Source organism: Gymnoscopelus braueri, assembly GCF_963280865.1.
Source record: "Gymnoscopelus braueri genome assembly, chromosome: 18".
NCBI classification, from domain to species: Eukaryota; Metazoa; Chordata; class Actinopteri; order Myctophiformes; family Myctophidae; genus Gymnoscopelus; species Gymnoscopelus braueri.
In genome coordinates, this window is record NC_137618.1 from 46,838,536 (window position 1) to 46,859,043 (window position 20,508).

Here is a 20,508-nt window from a genome sequence, read left to right on the forward strand (position 1 = left end):
CCAAAGACATACCTTGGATATCTGAAAAGCTTCAGCAAAGCTACTGATGTGTTTACCATATTCTCTCACATGCAGCGCTTTAACTTTGTAGTATAGGCCCCTGAGCCCACCCTCTGGCCTGCATCCAGTGAACGAATGAATGAAAGAAAATGGTAAACGCCATTACGCACAGTTTATTTTATATATTGTGGCTACAGTAATTGCCTACATAAATAGATTATTGTTGCACTGAGATAAACACAAAGTGTCCAGATCAGCCTGCAGCAATTCTGGCAAAACGTACAACAGGAAAGCCACACACTGGCAGTCTGAACCAACCATAAACACAATCAAATGACATAAAAACCACACTACTGCTATAACCCTAGTTAGTACAAACAAATAACATTTTGGGAGACATAAAAACATCCGCACAAACAAAACAAAACGTGCACAATCCTGACCGTGCAAGCCTGTCACCTGTAGCCTACACTTAACAGTGCTATAGTTATAGCAACCATAACGCATGTCTAAGCATTACTTTCAGATCTACAAGCTCAGAGCTTTGGAAGAGATTTGGTGTAGACGGAAAAAATCTGTCCAAATACAGTTGCAACTGTAAAACACCCATATACCCACGTGCAGAATTGGTCACGACGTGGCGACAGAGACTCTTCTACAAACTTCACAGAACTGACAACTACTTGGTATACAATTCATACCTTGGAAATGCACATAATAGACCATACGCAGATGTTATTATTGCCTTGTTCTCACTGAGCTACTGTGTATTCAAGAAGCATCAGTCTAGACATTTTTGTCATGCAGCCCTCAGCTGAGTACATCATTGCCCCCCCCCCCCACCCAGTACCTCTATTATCTGCCTTGTTGATCAATGGATGGCCTCAGTACTTTATGACCTGCGTGTTCTGTGTTCCTCTGACTGAGAGGCATTGTCCAATAACAGAACAACTCACTCTCTCACAAAAAGAGCCATAAAGGGCCCTGGGTTTATACTTCTAGGACCAAGGTTTTATGACGGGCCTAGCCCACCGCACCCCACCCCCTCCTCCTCCTCCTCCTCCTCCCCCCCAGGGCCATTTCCTGCTCTGGGCTCATCCAGTCAGAGTGAGAGAGGATGAGCTGGTTAAAGAGCAAATTAGCAAAGGGAACGGGAAGACCTCGTTGTTTGGTGGGTTTTTTACAGTTGGCTGGGATACCTTTCTCATCATCATCGCCGCCTTCTTTTTGTGTGTAGAAGAGAGTACTGAAGACCCAGTCAGTCAGACAGACAGCTGAGGACCCCTCCAGGAACTCTTAAGGTACAGTATAACCCCCCAATATGATCATATTTGAACTGGGGACCCCCCACCCTGACAAGCACTGTAGGCATTACACAGATAAAATAGCCAAACTACGACAAAATTCTATATATTCTTACGTAATATTTGACAATTTGGCATTTTGGTATTAAAAAGGATCTTAAAAGTCATTAAATTGTAACTTTAAAAATGTGCAGGAACCCTGTATACACTTATACAGTATGTTGGTTTGTTTACTGTTGAGTGAGGAAACAATGTTGCACATTAAGCTAATCATTTGGGGACTAGGGGACCCCCCAAAAAATAATTTTTGGGGGGGTCTTCAACGTTTTCAGGCTAAGGACCCCCTAGCTGAGAGAGAGATGAAGCAGGGATCCCCTCTATATTGTATAAAATTGTGTTTCAGATTAACTTCTTTTTTTTACTTGGTCTGCTCTCTTTTCCATCTACACCAAACCTCTTTGCCAAAAATAGCCGATCTACAAGCTCACTGAGCTTGCAGATGTGCTATTTTTGGGCTAAAGTTCTCCTCAGAATAGGGATGCTAGTGTTCAAGTGGTTAAAGTAAAACATAAAAATCATATCACACAAAGATTTGGTGGCCCCCCTGTAGTAACTCTGAGGACCCCCTAGGGGTCACCCCCCTAGGGGGTTGAAGACCCCTGCCCTAAGGTACAGTAAGTGTCTTTTTCAGTCGAGCTTCTCTTGTATTTGACTTGGGCTCATGTCCTATAGCTCGCATCCACGTTCTGCGTGTGTGTACTTTACTTTCTGTGTGTTTGCTGCTTAAGTTACTGTACATGTTTGCTCTTGCTCCCAGGGACATGACATGGAACAAACGACACACGCTTAATTAGTCAGATGATGCCTTCCAGTTTTTAAGTGGTGTAGAGCTAAGCACCACGTTCGTTCAGTATACAGCAAGAGATCGTTTAATTTTCCAGAGCACTCCTCTTGTTTGTTTGAAGTCGGGCCTCCGGTGGGAGTTTTATTTGAGTGGAGGCCTCCCTGGCATCCCTTTGAGCCCCATCTCTCTCCAGTCAGCTGCCCCTGCCGGGGCTCTCCACACACACAAACACTGTAACCCGATCAGCTGCCCTCTTCGTCCTAATGGTGGATCCTAATAGCCAGCCAAGCGCATTCCTGTGGGCCGTGATCACTTGGGTCCCCACCATGAGTTCCTAGGGGTGACTGGTAATACCTCTTCCTACCTTAAGGGTAGCCCTGAAACATGACAGTCATATCATGACAGTCATGGAACCACTTGTTCCTGGTTTTTGAATGGCCTCCGTTTACAACCCCGTACATCTACATAAACGTTCAGATTTCAATTATAAAGTGCTGGCCCCAAAGCCACGGCTGTAACAAGTTAAAGCGCCTGGGTCTAAGTACCCATATCTTCCGTATCGTTCAATAAAAAGCATTTTAAATCCGATCGGTGGTAATTTTTTCATAGAGTTACAATGTATCAGAGTGCAGTACACGTAGTTGAAAGCATAAGGAGAAAGTTCGGAGAAAATGGCCACCGATCGGATTAAAATGCTTTTTATTGAACAATACGGAAGATACGGGTACTTAAACCCAGGCGCTTTAACCTGTTACATCCATGGCCGTGGGGTAAGCACTTTGTATTTGAAATCTGAGCGTTTATGTAGATGTACTGGTTGTAAATGGAGACCATTCAAAAACCAGGAACAAGTGGTTCCATGACGCTTGTGACAGACGAGCAAATCTTTGAATATATATATATTTTTAAAGCAAACATTTGTAACCCAGATCTTTGCTTCTGGGGCTTTTGCTTCTAAATCCTACGTTTTTTGAAAAAACGTATGTTATCTATATCAGTGGTTCTCAAACTTTTTCATGTCAAGGACCCCCAAAATTATATGTATTTGGCCACGGACCCCCATCTCAAAATATTTAGTTCAAGGGAGCCCCATGAGGCAAAGATCTTAAACAAAATGTGAGATCTACAAGCTCATAGCGCAGCACTGGGTGCCGCTCTATGAGCTTGTATATCTGCTGTTTTTGAATAGCCAAAGAAATCTTAAGTGACAGAGATGCGTTCCCGGTCTTAGTGGGTTAATAGTGTCTTCCTCAAAAATAACTTTTGGCAGAAATCTGTCACATTGTTTTTCAGTCGGGCTGGGCGAAACCAACAATCAGTGACATTTGGAAAACAGCACTAGAGAATTCCTAGAAGCCCAGTTTTTATTTCCTTTTATCATTGGGCTTCCGCATACTAAGTGAGTGACTTATGCATCATGCAAGCTAAGGCTGGATTTGTGCATCGTCAGCTCCGCCGCCCCGCGCTCTATTGTTCCAACGGGGATCACTCATCTCCCTTCACTCCCCCCCCTGGGGACAAACTCCCGCCAGCATCCTGTGAAAAGCCTATAAAAACACATCGTGACTCAAAATGTTTCACCTACTTCACAATTAGCCACAGCCAAGAATAGACACGTGGGATATGTGGTGCTGTTATAGACATTCAGGTACAGTACGTGGGCAGTGGTGGAAAAAGTACTCAAATGCTTTACTAAGTAAAAGTATCAATACTGCAATGTAGAAGTACAAGTAGTTACAAGTACAAGTTCGGAATTCAAAGTTTACTTGAGTAAAAGTACAAAAGTATTGGCATCAAAATGTACTTAAAGTACCAAAAGTAAAAGTACTAAAATGTTTGAAAATAGCAGATCAAGCTCTGTGTAAATCTGCTATTTTCAAATAGCCCAGGTTTAAAATGGGGCTAAAGTGGTTAATGTATGTTTCATAATGTCATAATTTATATTTGAAAAGTAACTAGTAACTAAAGTTTTCAAATAATTGTAGTGGAGTAAAAGTACAATATTTGCCTCTGAGATGTAGTGAAGTAGAAGTAAAAGTATTGGAAATTGGAAATACTCAAGTACAAATACCTCAAAATTCTACTGAAGTACAGTACTTGAGTAAATGCACTTAGTTACAGTACTTTACACCACTGCGTGGGCTACATGGTGCTGTTATAGACATTCAGGTTGCTGGCTGCAGCCATTGAGGCGTCACCACGACCGGTCAACCACACACAAGCTGACGCCAGTAGCCTAATACAGTAGTAGTCAAACTTTTGTGTGTCAAGGACCCCCACATTGATACATATTAGCCTGCGGACCCCCATTTGATAATATATGCCATGATGGACCCCATATACATTTGATATGCATTAGACCACGGCACGGACCCCTATTTTGATAACATTTTAAATCTCTGGGACCCCAAAAGTCTCAGTGTTACTATAACTCCATTTGGTTAACTATCAATGATTTTGCTGGGGACCCCTTTGAAATCCCCCCTTCCCCCCAAGGACCCCTAGGGGGTCCCCACTTTGAGAACCACTGGCCTAATAGTCATGTCCACTTCAGTACGACCCGACAAGGACATGGCAGGCTGGCTCTCTGGTTCTGTGCCTTTTTGCATCTCCTCTCACCTACAGTCCAACAGCAGCCCTCTGCCAAATAAAAACAAGCCATAAAACTGTCATTTGTATCGCCCACGGCACGTAAAACTGGTAGAGTGTAATCGTACACAATGGTTGCAACATAAACGTATAAGGCTCGGTTACTGTTTCTATCTCGTTATCACCCTTTCCATCTCTCTTCATCTTACCCTGTTCGTACACATGTGCATGTGTCTAAATATTAACGCCGGCCCCTGCCAAAGCGAGCGCAATAAGGAAGTTTTAAGGAAGGAAAAAAACGCCACAAACGCCATGTACCGTCTGGTTCCTTAACTGATTGAGCCGCCGTAAACAGTAATTAAGCTATCATTTAATCAAACCCCACAGGCAGCGCAATGATTGATACAGGTAGGTGACACTGACAGACAAATGAGTATCAGTCAGTTTAATTACCACACTGCAGCAATTATAGGAAACGTTCCAATCAAAATAAAAGCAAGAATGAGTTGTATGCAAAAGGAGGGGAAAAAAAGCGGCCACATCCACATGTAGATTAAGGCTCGCTCCCTTCTGTGAAGTTGCGGAATTGTTCTGGAACTGTGTGCGAGAATGCTGCTTGCCCTGGGGCGGGGGGGGGGGGGGGCACAGCGTTCATGTGGTGAGTTTGCATTCCCAGTCTCTCCGTGGATACCACTGAGCTACTCATTATCTTACCGTGTAACATTTACCACCCCAGAGTCAGTTTATCTTTCAGTTTTGCTGCTCTCTCACCATTCCTTCTCGGTTCTGTCGTATTTATTGTGGCGTGGTGGTACGACTCAGGGTGTGGGACTTAAAAAGTGTCAATGTGTGTGGTGAGACCAAGGTTGTTGTTTCCTTTTTTTCCTCCTCCATAATCTCTGTACTGGTGAAACTGTGAAGACTGACTGTGAGATTTGACAGTTGAGAATGCCTGCAGGCCGCAGCTGGTGGAGATGAGGCTTTTTTTTTGTTGAAGCAATGCAAACTAAGGTGCTATCAACATTTAATACAGGTGTGTGTGTGTGTGTGTGTGTGTGTGTGTGTGTGTGTGTGTGTGTGTGTGTGTGTGTGTGTGTGTGTGTGTGTGTGTGTGTGTGTGTGTGTGTGTGTGTGTGTGTGTGTGTGTGTGTGTCAATACTTTTATTAGTCAGAATGTAATGTAAACAGCACATGGTACAGTAAAGGCCCGTTCAAAGTCCCTAGATGGGTCTGAGACGTTGAGGCTAAAAGGATAAAACACAAAAAAGTCCTGGGGACATGTTTCCATTGTGGTCCTATGTATTCAATTCATCAACATAGCATAACAAATTTACACAATAGACAAAACACTATGTACAAAGGAGAAAAGGGGAAAACGACGGCAGTGAATGACACCTCCTTTCTATGGGAATTTACATCTACCTCTCCTTGTGGTCTCCTGATGTTTTTTTCGGGCCAATTATGAAAGAATTATGTTTTTGTGTGTGTGTGAGAGAGAGAGAGAGCGATAAAATTGGTAAATCTAATAGGTTTGTTGAGGTTTCCAAAGTGGTAAGTTTCTTGTCATTATCTAAAGAAAAAAATATTTTTTGAGTGATTTATGAGGGTGTTTTTGGATTTGATGCTAGGTGGGCCTTTATTGCAGATTTAGAGTTGTGCCTCTCAGCGTGTTGTACTGCAGCAGGTACAACGTTCTGCAGGTGATGCTGTAAATGTTCACAGCTTTGGTGTTTAAAGTATGTGTGTGAGGATAGGATATGCTCTTTTTTTACTGCGTGAGGCCCCAGGGAGCTTTGGGAACAATGGGAGAGTATTTGACTTGAGATGAAGGACTGTGGGCTCTTCCTTTTTCTGATTACAGCCCTTTGCTTCCATTCCACTCACTATTAGTTACTCAAAATGATTAATTGTGGCCATTACTGTAAGCTCCTAGCATTCATTTTTCTGATTTACAGTTTCTGTTCATGTCTCACAGAAAGCCTAATGGGGCCACTCCTCTTACTATGGTGTGAATAAGAACCCTGTGTGTTGGCTGACAAGCTATACATGAACACTGCAATGTCCAGTACATATACTCAAGTACTGTGTACTTAAGTACAAATTTGAGGTATTTTTACTTTACTGGAGTGTTTTCGAATTTCAGTACTTTTACTTACATACTCCACTACATCCCAAAAGCAAATATAGTGGACTTTTACTCCACTACAATTATTTGTCAACTTTAGTTGGTAGTTACTAACCACTTCAGCCCTATTTAAACTTTGGCTATTTGAAAATAGCCGATCTGTAAGCTCACAGCGCCTCACATCACTACGTGTTGTGAGCTTGTAGATATTTTCAAAAGGCTTTTTATAAAATTTTGACATATTGTGAAACGAGACATTCTGCATAATGAGTACTTTTACTTTCGGTACTTTAAAGGAGGAGTTCACCCAAAAAAATACTTATTTTCTATCAATTACACACCCCATGAAGCCTTGATTTCATGGGTTTATTTTAGTTTTTGTCGCATTCCTAAGACAATAATTTGATGACCGTGTGTATTTCCGGTAGGAGACACAAATAATCTACTTTGTGTCTCCTACCGGATACATTAGCCGGTAGGAGACGGGAATCAAATTATTAGCTTAGGAATGCGACAAAAACTAAAAAGAATCCATGGATTCAAGGCTTCATAGGGTGTGCAATTGATAGCAAATAAGTCATTTTTTGGGTGAACTCCTCCTTTAAGTATATTTTGATGCCAATACTTTTGTACTTTTATTACTGATACTTTTACTTCAGTAAAACATTTTAGTACGTTTTCCACCTCTGGCAACTTAAAATAAAGTCCATGTTCCCCTTTGATGTGGCTGCACACCTTGCTGCAGAGATTATGTTAATAACATGAACATTTGCATCCACTCGCCTGTCACAATTATGACATACCTGTCCTGAAATGTAAGTTTGACTTATGTGCTCCGATGCCAAAAACACAATTAAATCATTAATCGAAATTATTTATATATAGCAATTAATAATCAAGTAAAATTTCGTGAAGCATGACAGCCCTAAGGTTGACGAGAAAATGTGCATTCTCCACTTTTGCTAACTCTACAAACGTAGCATCCACAGCTGTGTGAAAAAGCATGGGGGCAATGAATTTGCAACCCAGGCCAGTTAAAGGAGCAGGAAGCTAGAGCCAGTGGCTTAAATTAAAAAGCTGAAGAAACATCAGCCCTGGTTTTCCCCCCACATGCCCCACATGCCGGGGTTTGTTATCGGGCCCAGGTGCTGCGTGAACGGAGCAGGCGGGCGGGCAGGCTGGCAGTCAGGTGCTCCGGCTGGAATGTGTTTTTCCCAGACATGGCATCAGGCTCGCCGGAACTTCCACTGAGGGCTCGGAGTGCATTAAAACCCTACAAAATACAATGAGTGCAGTGCGCGGGACCCCTGCTGTTAGGGAACTTGAAAGTGATTCCATCTCTTCCCACTCCAGGGCCCTTCCTTCCTCCTTCCCTTGAGTCGTGGGAACTGGAGCCCATGCCTTCATCCCAGTAAACTGTTGCCAGATTTTGTGAGGGAAATAAGCAACCAGGTCTAGGAAAACGAGCGACTATAGGCCACATGAGCTCTTTAAACCTATATACTGTATACATCAGGTATTTGAAAATAGCCAATCTACAAGCTCACACCGTGTCTCAATGCGACTCATTGTGAGCTTGTAGATCAGCTATTTTCAAAAGATCTTGAAATAAAATGTGGAATATTTGGAAGATTTTTGACACAAATCTGGTACGGGGCTCCCTGGCACAAAATATTTTCAGATGGGGGTTAGGGACAAATACATGTTAATTTGGGGGTCCATGACATGAAAATGTTTGAGAACCACTGGTTTGAATAATAATTCAAAAATGTGGAAGCAAGCTCAAATAAGCAACTAAACTTTAGAAACGAGCCCCCCCCCCCAACAAAAAAAAACCTGCAACTACCAACGTTTACAAGCAACTTTACAGAAAAACAAGCCCAAAGTCGCTTATAATAAGCAGACCTGGCAACGCAGGAGGAAAGCCCTGCTGGTCCCTTTCAGGAGATAAAAGGGTGTTCTAAAAATATGCGGTGATGGACAGTGTTGATGTTGCAGCGAAAACGGGTCGTTTCCAAAGAGATAAAATTGTAGCCTGGTTATTAATTTGAGCAGGTTAAACCTGACTTCAGGCTTGAATATACTGTAAATCTTAAAAAAAATATATATATATAATGCTATTGGCAATTTAGCCAACTAGGGAAATGAATACATTTCCTTATCTGAGATTTGTAGGGTTTTCCTGCTAAAATAAATAGCTATACCAGGCAGGCATGGTTTGTATATTTGATTAAAGCTTGATTTATACTTTGTTTTGTGCCGGTGTCCTGTGCAGATCTACAAGCTCACAACGCGTTGTGATGATGGTGACATGTTCCGGTATGTCTTACCTCAGGTATACTTACAGCACCAGATAGATATCCGGTACAATGTGTAAATATGTAGATCATTTGTTTGCTTTTTACTTTGTGTCGCGCTATGAGCTTGTAGATCTGCTATTTATTTATTTTTATCGTGAAAATGTGTGCAAATCTTTGAACAAATATATTTTTAAAGCATCTTTAACTCAAATCTTTGCTCCTGGGGGCCCCTGGAACAAATATATTTTGAGATCGGATACATAAAAGCAAACTGTTAGGATTTAGAAGACATTTGTAGAATCGGCCTCAGGTCTTAATGGGTTAATTTGCACGGGGCGGAACTGGCGTGGCGTGTGAATTTCCCAGGCCCACCTGCGCTTGAGGTCAGAGAAGCCCTTGCTATCGGTGTGATTTTATTCCAGTATAAACCAGCCCCCCAAACGATAATGTACACAAAGCAACAGCTAATGTGTTTGGCGGTGGATTTCAAGTGTTTGTCTACAGATTTCTTCATCCATAAATGAACTGATAAGGCTGCCGGGTGTCCCCGTGTGACCCATAGTTCACGTGACTATAGAGTCAATATTGCAGATAGGGGACGCTGGAGAGATAAAGCTGCAGTTCGTTTCCCAGGGCCTGCTGCGACCCATACCTGCCCTCGGCACGGTTGTTAAGAAGGGGGAAAAAAAGTCTTGTGTCATATCATATGACAGACCCAGTAATCTCCATGAAACATGTTTAGCCTGTGTGTTTTTTAGCAATATCCGCCTTTAAAGAGCTCGATCTGCACCGAGGAAGTGGGGGGGGGGGTGGGGGGGGACACTGTGTCACTGTGTTTGAGAATGTTAATGAGGTTAGTTGTGAATTGGCTTGCACCACCTTGTTAAAAAGTGGCCGTTCCCAGTTCCCACACAGTAGCCCCCATCTGTTGACCAATAACATCGCTGCTCCCATCGGCAGGAAATTGGGGGTGGTGGTGGTGAGAGAGAGAGAGACAGAGAGGAGGTCTTTGGGAAATCACCTCTTCTTGGTTCTTCTGCATTAACCAGGGATCTGTCAGACTGTCCACATCACTGGCCTCACACTCACTGCTCCCTGAAACATTTGTGGAACTGGAAGGAAAATACTACTAATCTACTATTTTAAGTCAAAGGCCATGCCTTGGCTAAACATTCTGCAAAAGAATGTAACTTTGTCGTGTTGCAAAGTTTCAACAGCTTTTAAGCCTATTGCTGCTTAAGGATTTCCTGTCATCACTTCAGGACATGACATACTGTACAGTAGTGGTAAGTCATTGCAAGGGGAAGTTGTTAACTAAGTAGTTAGTTATTTTAATGGGGGGAAAATACCTTCAACTGTGATATCACTTTTGGGTCTTGACCCTGTTTATTTTAGTTTTTTTGTGTGCCATATTCAGGTTATTAACGGAGTGCTACAGTTGTATTTGAGCATGCAAAGCTTATTTCTGCAGTATCCCAAAGATTGTTAACCTTACATCTTTTATGGTTTCCTTGGCATACTTAAGCTTGTTTGCCTTGATTTAAACATGGAATACATTCTTTGTGGCATTGACTGATTAATGTGTAACTACTTAAAAGTTATTGACTTGCTGCATAAAAAGATGTCAATATGTCAATGTGTGTGTGTGCGCGTGCGTGTGTGTGTGTGTGTGTGTGTGTGTGTGTGTGTGTGTGTGTCTGTGTGCAAGTAAAGGGTGCAGTGATTAACCTTGTGAGAGTTCACACACTAAAATCTATTATATCGTTGCTGTCGGGCAGAAACCTCTTATCTCCATATTCAAACCTTTTGTGTTTTTTCGTAAATTAAAGCCCTACTTCATACTATGGCGTCACACATACTGTAAGTGGCAGATCCACTTGTAGATCTGCTACTTTTTGCATTTTTCCCCCTAAATTTAAACCCTGAAAAGTAACAGTTTTGGACATCTCTTTGGACAAGGTTCCACCCGGTCAGAGACGATAAGGATGAGGGCCTGTGTCCTCAGACAGGGACCACAGCAGCCAGGGAAGAGCAGGAGCACACGGCGGGTCACATTTTAAAAAACCTTTTAATTAGGTGCAAAAGATCATTTACTGACGTTTCGACAGCACAGTGTCTCCTTGGGAGTGAAAGGGTTAAGTGTGTTTGTAGTGGAGGTGACAGACCAGACAGAGGAAGCGGTGGACTCACACACCAGCGTGGCACCAGGATGACATGTCTCACATGAATCCCCATGTCTCCATGTTCTCGTGGCTTACCTTCGTATCTTTTATAGTCTTCACATAGTTTTAAGTACTTCACACATTGTGCAGTGTGCGCGGCGAATTCTGCAGAATTCACTTTTAAACCCATTAAGACCTGAGGCCAATTCTATGATATGTATTTGGCCGCGGACCGCCATTTGATTTGTGTAAAAAAAAAAAATCTAAATTATTTAAAAAAATGAAAACACTTGTCAAAAATAGCAGATGACGTACCAGCTCACTTTGTGCCACACTGTGGGCTTGTACATCTGCTACTTTTTCTAAACCGCTGTTCAAAATCCTGAGAGTTTTCTGGAAAACTTATGTTGCTATACATATATAGCTCAACTCTAAAATGACACAGATGCTTTACCCGATTTTAACGGGTCAAGAGGCCATTCTTTGAAGTGGCGCATCCGTATATCGGTGTCATTGTTTTCAATTAGTCCCCGCGCGACAGTCGGAGGGGACAGTTGCGGCGAGCGAGCTAAACATAGCTTTGACACAACAAGCACATTGCATGTTGACACAACAAGCACATGCATGCCCCGGCGCATACCTCCAGCCACCAGGGTCAGTGAACCCAAAGCCCGGCTGAACACGCCATGAAGTCGAAAGCCCTCCGGATGTCGTAGAGGTGTCAAATGTTTATTTGCTCTAAAAAGGCAGAGGGTTTGACCGGCCCTCCCCTCGCATAGGCCTGTGAGAAGTGTGGCCGGGGTTTTGTGACTGATTGATGGATGGCCAGTGTTTAGTTTTAGTCATAGTCTTTTGAATACAATTCCATTTAGTTTTAGTAATTTTTTAGTCATCTGAAATGTTCTTGTCTAGTTTTAGTCGACTAAATATCATAAGATTATAGTCGACTAAATCTACAGTAGATTTAGTCGACTAAAATGTATTTTGGCGGTGCCTTGATGGCGTCGTAATGACTGATTTTGCACTTGGTTGCATGCTGAAAATAGCCGATCTACAAGCTCACAACTGCGACGCGTTGTGAGCTTGTAGATCTGCTATTTTCACAGCGCAACACCCGAGCGCAACCAAACATAAAATGACTTGTCTTTTAGTTCTACTGGATCTCTTCTCCACTCGTCCCTCACTAACATTTTAGTCTAGTTTTTATTTGTTGACGAAATTGTCAATATATTTAGTCTCAGTTTTAGTCATCATAGCCTAGTTTTTATTTCGTTTGCATTTAGTTTTCTTCAGTGAGACGGAAATTTTTCGTCATAGTTTTAGTTGACGAAATCAACACTAGATGGATGGCTCCGGTTTACTTAGCGAGGCTTGTGGGTTTTTGAAGAAAAGAAGAGATAAGAGTTTTGTGTTTGCGGACACTGATTCCACATTGGGGTCAGTCGTGGCGCTCTGTGGTTTCCGTGACCCTCAACAGTGGATTATCTGAGGCGGAACAGGTGACTGTTGACTCGGCAAACAACGCAAAGACATGGTCATTTAGTGTCTTGCAACGTACTCATTAGTGTCCACACTGGGTTTTGTTTTGTCGTCACATCTACTTTAAACCACTTAAACCCTATACTTAGTTGACTGGATTCTCAAGGGCTCTAATACTCTTGTTTTCGCTCTTAGCCACCAGAATATATGGACGCTAGTTCATGTGGTTTAAAGCACACCACCACATCTTTATGCCAAAGCATGGGTGTCTTGGATAACTGGTGTTTATCAGCCTGGGTCTGACACATGAGCGGATGACATGACAACGCATCGACACACACACACACACCTTGTTGATTCAGTCACACCGCTGCATATTTAAGTCATCCCACCACAGGGCATGACTGACTGGAACTGAAGGCCCATAGACGGCACCTCAAAAAGACTTCTCTTTATGTAAGCTGACAAATTGGAGCCATTTGAGTTTAATTTAACCTGAAATATAATTATGTACTGTGTTTCTGCTCTTATGGACCAAACGCTCTTGTGACTCGTGATGGTGTCGAGCCGCTCTTGTTTTCGGTGAATCTGCTGCCCAAAGTCTGAAACGCTTATCTGAAAAAGCTGCCGTTTTGACTTGTGATACTCAATTAGAGATGACTTAGTTAGTTTTACATGAGCGCTGACCTCTTTTCTTTGGAACACTGCGTCTCTTTCATTTCCCTCTGTGTTGGAGAGTTGTGGGGGGGGGGGGGGGGCTAATGCTACTCTGTAGTACAACAGTGTCGCTTGTCTAAAATAATAGAGTTTTGTCCGGCGACACCAATTTGCGATTGGAGTAATATTTCTGAAGAAATGCAGAAAGCCCTGAGGGCAGTGTTGATTCGGACAGCAAATTTTGATTTAGTTTTAGTCATAGTCTTCTGAATATAATTCCATTTAGTTTGGTCATATTTTAGTAATTTGAAATGTTTTAGTTTTTGTCTAGTTTTAGTCGACTAAATATCATAAGATTATAGTCGACTAAATCTACAGTTGATTTAGTCGGCTAAAATTTATTTTGGCGGGCCTTGATGGCGTCGTAATGGCTGATTTTACACTTGGTTGCATGCTGAAAATAGCCGATCTACAAGCTCACAACGCGTCGCGCTACGACACGTTGTGAGCTTGTAGATCGGCTATTTTCAGAGCGCAACGCCCCGAGCACAACCAAACATAAAATGACTTGTCTTTTAGTTCTACTGGATCTCTTCTCCACTCGTCCCTCCCTAACATTTTAGTCTAGTTTTTATTAACTAGGGGTCTGTTTTAAGTGTTTTCTAAACTGCTTTTTCCCCCCGTTATGAATTTCTCGAGCTCCTCGGTTCGTTCATTTGCGCGTGCCGTCATGTCTGCCGACTTCTGCAATTACCCTCACTTACCTGCCCACCCAGTCACCTGACGTTAAAGGTCAGAATGCCCCTCAAAGAAAGTCAAAGTTCAGAGGTTCAGACAAAGCTCGAGTGGAGACCTGATCCTCCTTGGAACTTCCAGAGGTCATGACCCCAGGCCCCAGTGCCATGACCCGTAGGAGCGGCTAAAGGTGATTAGGTCAGGCAATTTGAATACCGTGGTGCTATTTAATACTGCACTGTTAAATAGCAGCTCTGTTGTATGGCGGAGCCCATTTCAGGTTATGGTAACGTGAGCCTAAATTGTAAACATTTGAATGAACACCCTTCACTACTTTCAACCTGGTGTATTTAAAAAAAAAAATAGCATATCTACAAGCTCACAGTGTGTCACATTGCGACTTGTGAGGTTGTAAATCAGCTATTTTCATTCTACAATGAAGTATATAGGGCTTGAAGTGGTTAAAAGAGTCAAATGTTGGTTCCCGTCCTCTTTCATCAATTCTAGAGCCCAAGCGATGTCAGATGTTTGGGTTCGATCCCGATTTTGGAGAGTACGAGACCACTGATCATCAGTGTTGACCGATATTGTCAAAAGCTATTGTCTCCCTTGCTGTTTCATAACAGCTAAAAGGGACGGGGTGTGTTATTTGTGTCTCTGATGTGTTTCCATTGCTGTGTGTTTCAGGTCTGTTGATGATTGCGTCGGTGACTGAAGATGCACATGGCCGCTGTTCATCTCCTGGCTCTGGTGGCCATATGTGACACGGTGAAGAGCGACCGCATCAACTTCTACAACGTCAGACCACCAGTAGAGGGTACAGATGACTTTCTCAACAGTTTGATGCTGTATCATGAATAGATATATTATGCAGCCAAGTTAACGTGTCTTGATTTTAACCGCTTTCAACCTGCTGTCCCTATTTTAGGCATGGCATTATAGGTGAAAAGGTTTGCAGAAATGTAAAAAAAAATACAAGATCAAAGTGTCATATTCCGATGCATCTTGTAGATCGACTATTTTTGAATTTTTCATTTTTGAAAAACGTGTATCAATCTTTTTTCTAATTATTATATATATATAGAGAGATAGGAAACAGGGAGTGACACGCAGCAAAGGTTGTCTGGCTTGGGAATTGAACCCGCGACTCGCTGTCAGGCTATAGAGCCTATATGCGGTATGCACCTTAACCGCTAGGCTAGCGGCGCCCTTCAACTTTAATCAAATCTAAGTGTTTAATTGATTAGAATTGATTTTGCCCTTTTTTTGGAATAAGATATGGGTCGAACATAAGGTGGTCTAGGTCTCCAGAATCAGGCTCTAATCATGATGCGCTAACAATTATGAATATTGTTGTCTGACATTATAGAAGTGCTTACTGTCATAGAGATGTCATGGTTTCCTTGCTCTGCTCTTCACAGCCACTCCGTTCCCAAAGAGCTTCAAGTGCTTCACCTGTGAGCGAGCTCACGATAACTACAACTGTAACCGCTGGGCAGAGGACAAGTGGTGTCCGCAAGGTGAGGGAGTGCTTTCTGCACACACACACACACACACACACACACACACACACACACACACACACACACACACACACACACACACACACACACACACACACAAACACAGAGAGTCAGATATGTGCTGTCTATATCAGTAGTTCTCAAACTTTTTCGTGGCAAGGACCCCCAAATTGATATCTATTTGGCTCCCATCCAACCGAATGGACACATACTTGGCATGTGTGTCCCATTTGACCCCCCGGGGTCGTGCGGTCCCGAGCGGCAATTTCATTAGACCCAACAGTTTCTGAGAACCCAAAAAAAACACGGATGTCTGTATCTGTCTGTCCGTGGATCTGTGGAGGACACGCTGAATCAGCTTCACTGATTGGTGAGCTCTGTATCGTTTACGATAGTCATTCACTCATATTTAATAGTCTGTTTCTGCCAAGAATTGTATTAATTTGGCGGCGGTAACGTTAGCGTTTTCTCGCCGTCAGTTGATGCTTCATATCTATATGGGTCTTCGTGCTCATTAGTTTATTTTTGGAACACAGTTCTTATATGACGCGATATTAAACACGTCTATGGGAATTCAGAATGGAGGAGAAAAACGTGACCCGGGTAGGAATGCGTAAATTACGTCAGACTTCGGTGCTCTATTGTTCTGCTAACCCCTACTAAACAGGTACCGATGATGATGTTTTTACACCGTGAATAATGTTTATGTAAAAATGGAGACAAAACCTGTATCCAGTCGGTACAGAAATGAGAGAGCGGTAATTTAAAAGTCCCCCCCACCCCCCTTTTCATTCCACAGATACTCAGTTCTGTATGACAATCCATCACTTCAACAATCATGGAAAAACCAAGTTTGTGACTAAAAGATGTGCCGTCCGTGAAGACTGCCAGATGTCAGGCTGCAGGCGCCACAGAGACACTGGACACACGGTAAGTCTGAGCTTTACAAATACCGAACCTATGACCTATGGCCCCTCCTGTTTTCTTGTCACTGTATATTTGCACATACGTGACATTTTGTCCTCTCTGTATTTACCTTTCCTATAACTACTAGGAGCAGTGAGCAGTAGGGGTGTGCCGATATATCGTCACGCGATATATCGCGATACGTTTTCGTGACGATATGTATCGTTTTGGGAGAAAAAAAAATCGTTTACAATAATAATAATCAGGCATGCAAACAGCCCCGAGGTGAAAAGGGTGACAACATGTTGTTTTTTTTTCGGGTCAGGTGTCACACTATTGCCCTATTTGGATTCAAAACGGCTATTGTAGCATATCGCATATATAGTTCGCATATCTGAATAATGCAAAAACAGAATTATCTGTTTGCATTTGCTTTTTTTCTCCCCCATATATTTTTCATAATAAAAAAAGTGCGTATCGTATCGTATCGAAATCGTATCGAAGTTGTGAGCCAAATATCGTATCGTATCGTTTGGTGAAATTAGTGTATCGGCACACCCCTAGTGAGCAGCCATTAGTACGGCGCTCAAGGAGCAGTTTTAGGGGTTAAGCGTCTTGCTCAGGGACACATTGGACACATTGCTGAGGCATTGCCCACATGACCCACATTGCTGTGGGTATATAAACACATTTATTGTAGAGAAGCTGTCATGACAAGAGGCTCTCTCCTGACTGAGTGTGTGTGGGGAATGGATGACTGTGTGCATCGATTACAACAGATGTGCGGACCAGTCACACCTACTGTAACCCAGATAGTTTGGATTCAGGACGGGTGTCAATCCGGGAACACATCTGTGTCACTTTAGATTTCTTTGGCTATTCAATGCCGCGCTATGAGCTTGTAGATCTGCTATTTTTGAATCGTCAAACTATCTTTGAATATATTTATATATCTTTTCTGGGGGTCCCTGGAACAAAATATTTTTAGATGGGGGTCCGCGGACATGAAAAAGGTTTGAGAACCACTGATATTATAGCAACATAAGTAACATAAGTATGCAGCCGCTGTGTCCCGGTTTGTAACCACTATCAACCTTGCGTATAAGTGAAAATGTTCAAAGGTTTTCTAAATGTTTCAAAAAATGTTCAAGGATAGCGGATCTACAATCTCCCAACATCTGAGCTTGCATCGGCGATTGGTCGTTTAGTATTCTCCAAAATCGGCATCGGCATTGATTGGGCCCACAAACCTGGCATCGGGCGGGGCTCTAACAAAATATGCACAACGCACAGTGATGTAAAGTAACTAAGTACATTTACTCAAGTACTGTACTTAAGTATAATATTGACGTATTTTTACTTCACCTGAGTATTTCCAGTTTTCAGTACTTTTACTTCCACTCCACTACATCTCAGAGGCAAATATAGTACTTTTATTCCACTACAATTATTTGACAACTTTAGTTACTAGTTACTTTTCAGATATAAATGATGATATTATGAAACATACATTAACTACTTTAGCCCTATTTTATACATAGGCTATTTGAAAATAGCAGATCTACAAGCTCGCAACGCGTCGCGATGCGACACGTTGTGAGCTTGTAGATCTGCTATTTTCAAACATGTTCGTACTTTTACTTTTGGTACTTAAAGTACATTTTGATACCAATACTTTTGTACTTTTACTCAAGTAAATTTTGAATTCCGGACTTTTACTTATAACGGAGTATTTCTATATTGCATTATTGATACTTTTACTTAAGTAAAATATCAGAGTACTTTTTCCTCCACTGACAATGCACAGCCATCTGTTCTGTTGATTACGTTGCTAACTTCTCTTCTCTTCCCTTCTTCTCTACAGGAGTGTGTGTCTTGCTGCGAGGGGATGATCTGCAACGTCGAGGTCCCCACCAACCAGACCAACGCAGTGTTTGCACACACACAAGCATCATCATCCAGCTCGACGTCGACCGTGCGGCAGAGGAGTCTGGCCTGGTTGACCCTAGTGACTCTGGGACTGAGCCGATGGCTTCACCTGTTGTTGTTGTGACTCGACCAGGGAAGGAAGGTTGCTGGCAAACCTTCAGAGACAGCCTCCCTCACTGGGGAACCAAATCCCACAATGACTGGCAAACCACGGGTTAGTGTCCATGGACGGGAGTGACCTTTTAAGCACAGTAGACATTCAGACCGTTTCAAAATAATGTCTGAGAACCACCTAATAGGCTCTATGCACAGCAGAAATATTGTGAAGACATTCACAGGTGTTACCAATGATACTAATGAAGGCTCTGTTCCATTCTGGTCAGACAGAGTCAGGGTGCTGATATTGTTGCATGTTGGCTCACTGGAAACACTCTGCTACACCAGTGGGTCTAAAATTTGGGTCCAGGGACCCTCATGGTTCCTTGAGGGAGTTCCAAATGGCCCCTTACGGGTGTGTAACTCTGAGAGTGTACAAATGGAACCAAATGGACCCGTTCCATTTGTACACTCTCAGAGTAATGGGGGTCGTGGAAATGAAAAAATCTGAGAACCACTGTGCTCCACTAAATGGAACAGAGCCTTCATTAGTATCATTGGTAACACCTGTGAAGGAAGTGATAATATGGCTGCTGTGCATAGAGCCTATTGTACGGTTGCTACCTTGTGTACACTTGGACGTTATCGTCCCGAACACAACAGTATGAAGAGCGGCCTACTGGACATAATTGGACGTAAAAACATCTGACGAGTGCAATGTGGACGGACCTGACTGTGGAAGATGTACAGCGTGACAATGTCAACTCCAATGGAGTTATTACAGCGTGACTCACTGTGTTGATGGAGTACAGAGCTCACTGTGTTGACAGTGTAAAGCAGTGTTTCTCAACCTGTGGGTCAGGATCCCCAGGAGGGGTCTCCACATGATTTGGGGGGGGTCCCCAGATGACAATTTAAGGACTTTTAAGACTTCCAAAACAAATACAAAATAAAATAAGACAATTACTGCATCAAAAGTAATCAACAAACTATACTATAAAAACTGGTCAAACATTGTCCAAATTGTCATATATAAGATTATTGCTATTTTCTGCTATTTTCACAATATTTATCTGTGGAACCGAGTAAAATTAAATGTAATGCCTCAACTCCTAAAATTCCAAGTGCTTGTCAGGATTGGGGCGAAACGTTTCCCCAAAGCGTGCAGGAACCCCACAAACCTTTCAAAGCATGTGGTCGGAGCAGCCGTACCGTACACATGCTTTACGCGTCCCTAAAACATTCTTTGGAATTATTAATGGTCTGGGGAATGTTAATAATGTGTTTCCCGTTTTGGGATTACACACCCATAGCGAAAACATCAATTATGTCAGAAATGATAACATAAACACAACGTACTGGACAGACCCTGCTGGTGATGAGTCAGGGTGCATGTGTTGTGACAGAAAGAATATGGCACTTACAGTCGAGTTACTGCCATTATTATATCCTAATATACCTTGTGTAATAGATGTTTTGCACTTGAATGCCTTCTACCCTTTTTTTTATGTGAGATTGTTTGAATATTTTAAACATAAAATTTGAAAACATCATTGATTGTTCTTGTAAATTATTTAATGCAATCTTTGAGTGTGATTAGAGGGAATCAAATATGTTTATGACACTGGTGATGTTTGTAACGAGTCTTAATCACTGCAGCAGGTTTGTGCAGCAGTGTCCTACTATAATGTATGCCTAATGGGTAATCTACCCTAAATCATACTTTACATTGTAGTTGTTATTCCAATGATCTTGGACAGTTAAAGCAATATCTACAAACATAGATGTAGAAGTTGAAGAGAAGAGTCTGGGAATGCTAGCCTGGTAAACACCCCCTCCCTCCGGAAATCTCATGCATT

The 20,508-nt window shown here is 42.3% G+C and overlaps 3 protein-coding genes across 5 annotated transcripts in view; 2 read left to right on the plus strand and 1 right to left on the minus strand.

The window, feature by feature from the left end:
• Positions 1–14,910, plus strand: part of kif5c (kinesin family member 5C) — a gene marked incomplete at both ends in the record, with an annotated part of 106,541 nt that extends 91,631 nt beyond the window's left edge. The window contains one exon of the mRNA XM_080412269.1: positions 14,883–14,910. Coding sequence (XP_080268395.1) covers positions 14,883–14,910 — 28 coding nt within the window. The remainder of the gene's footprint in view (positions 1–14,882) is intronic.
• Positions 1–20,157, plus strand: part of lypd6b (LY6/PLAUR domain containing 6B) — a 40,535-nt gene extending 20,378 nt beyond the window's left edge. Inside the window, exons 2-6 of one of the 3 annotated variants that reach the window (XM_080457208.1) lie at positions 1,238–1,301; positions 14,883–15,012; positions 15,617–15,715; positions 16,518–16,648; positions 18,489–20,157. In XM_080457208.1, the coding sequence (XP_080313334.1) occupies positions 14,913–15,012; positions 15,617–15,715; positions 16,518–16,648; positions 18,489–18,677 (519 nt within the window). In that variant the 5' untranslated portion in view covers positions 1,238–1,301; positions 14,883–14,912 and the 3' untranslated portion in view covers positions 18,678–20,157. Of the gene's footprint in view, positions 1–1,237; positions 1,302–10,356; positions 10,449–14,882; positions 15,013–15,616; positions 15,716–16,517; positions 16,649–18,488 lie in introns of those variants that run through there. The other 2 variants (XM_080457210.1, XM_080457209.1) reach the window with 2 other exon arrangements.
• The window catches only part of LOC308073623 (rho-related GTP-binding protein RhoE-like), a 528,647-nt gene that overhangs the window by 96,227 nt on the left and 411,912 nt on the right, over positions 1–20,508 (minus strand). The gene's annotated exons all lie outside the window — the stretch shown is intronic.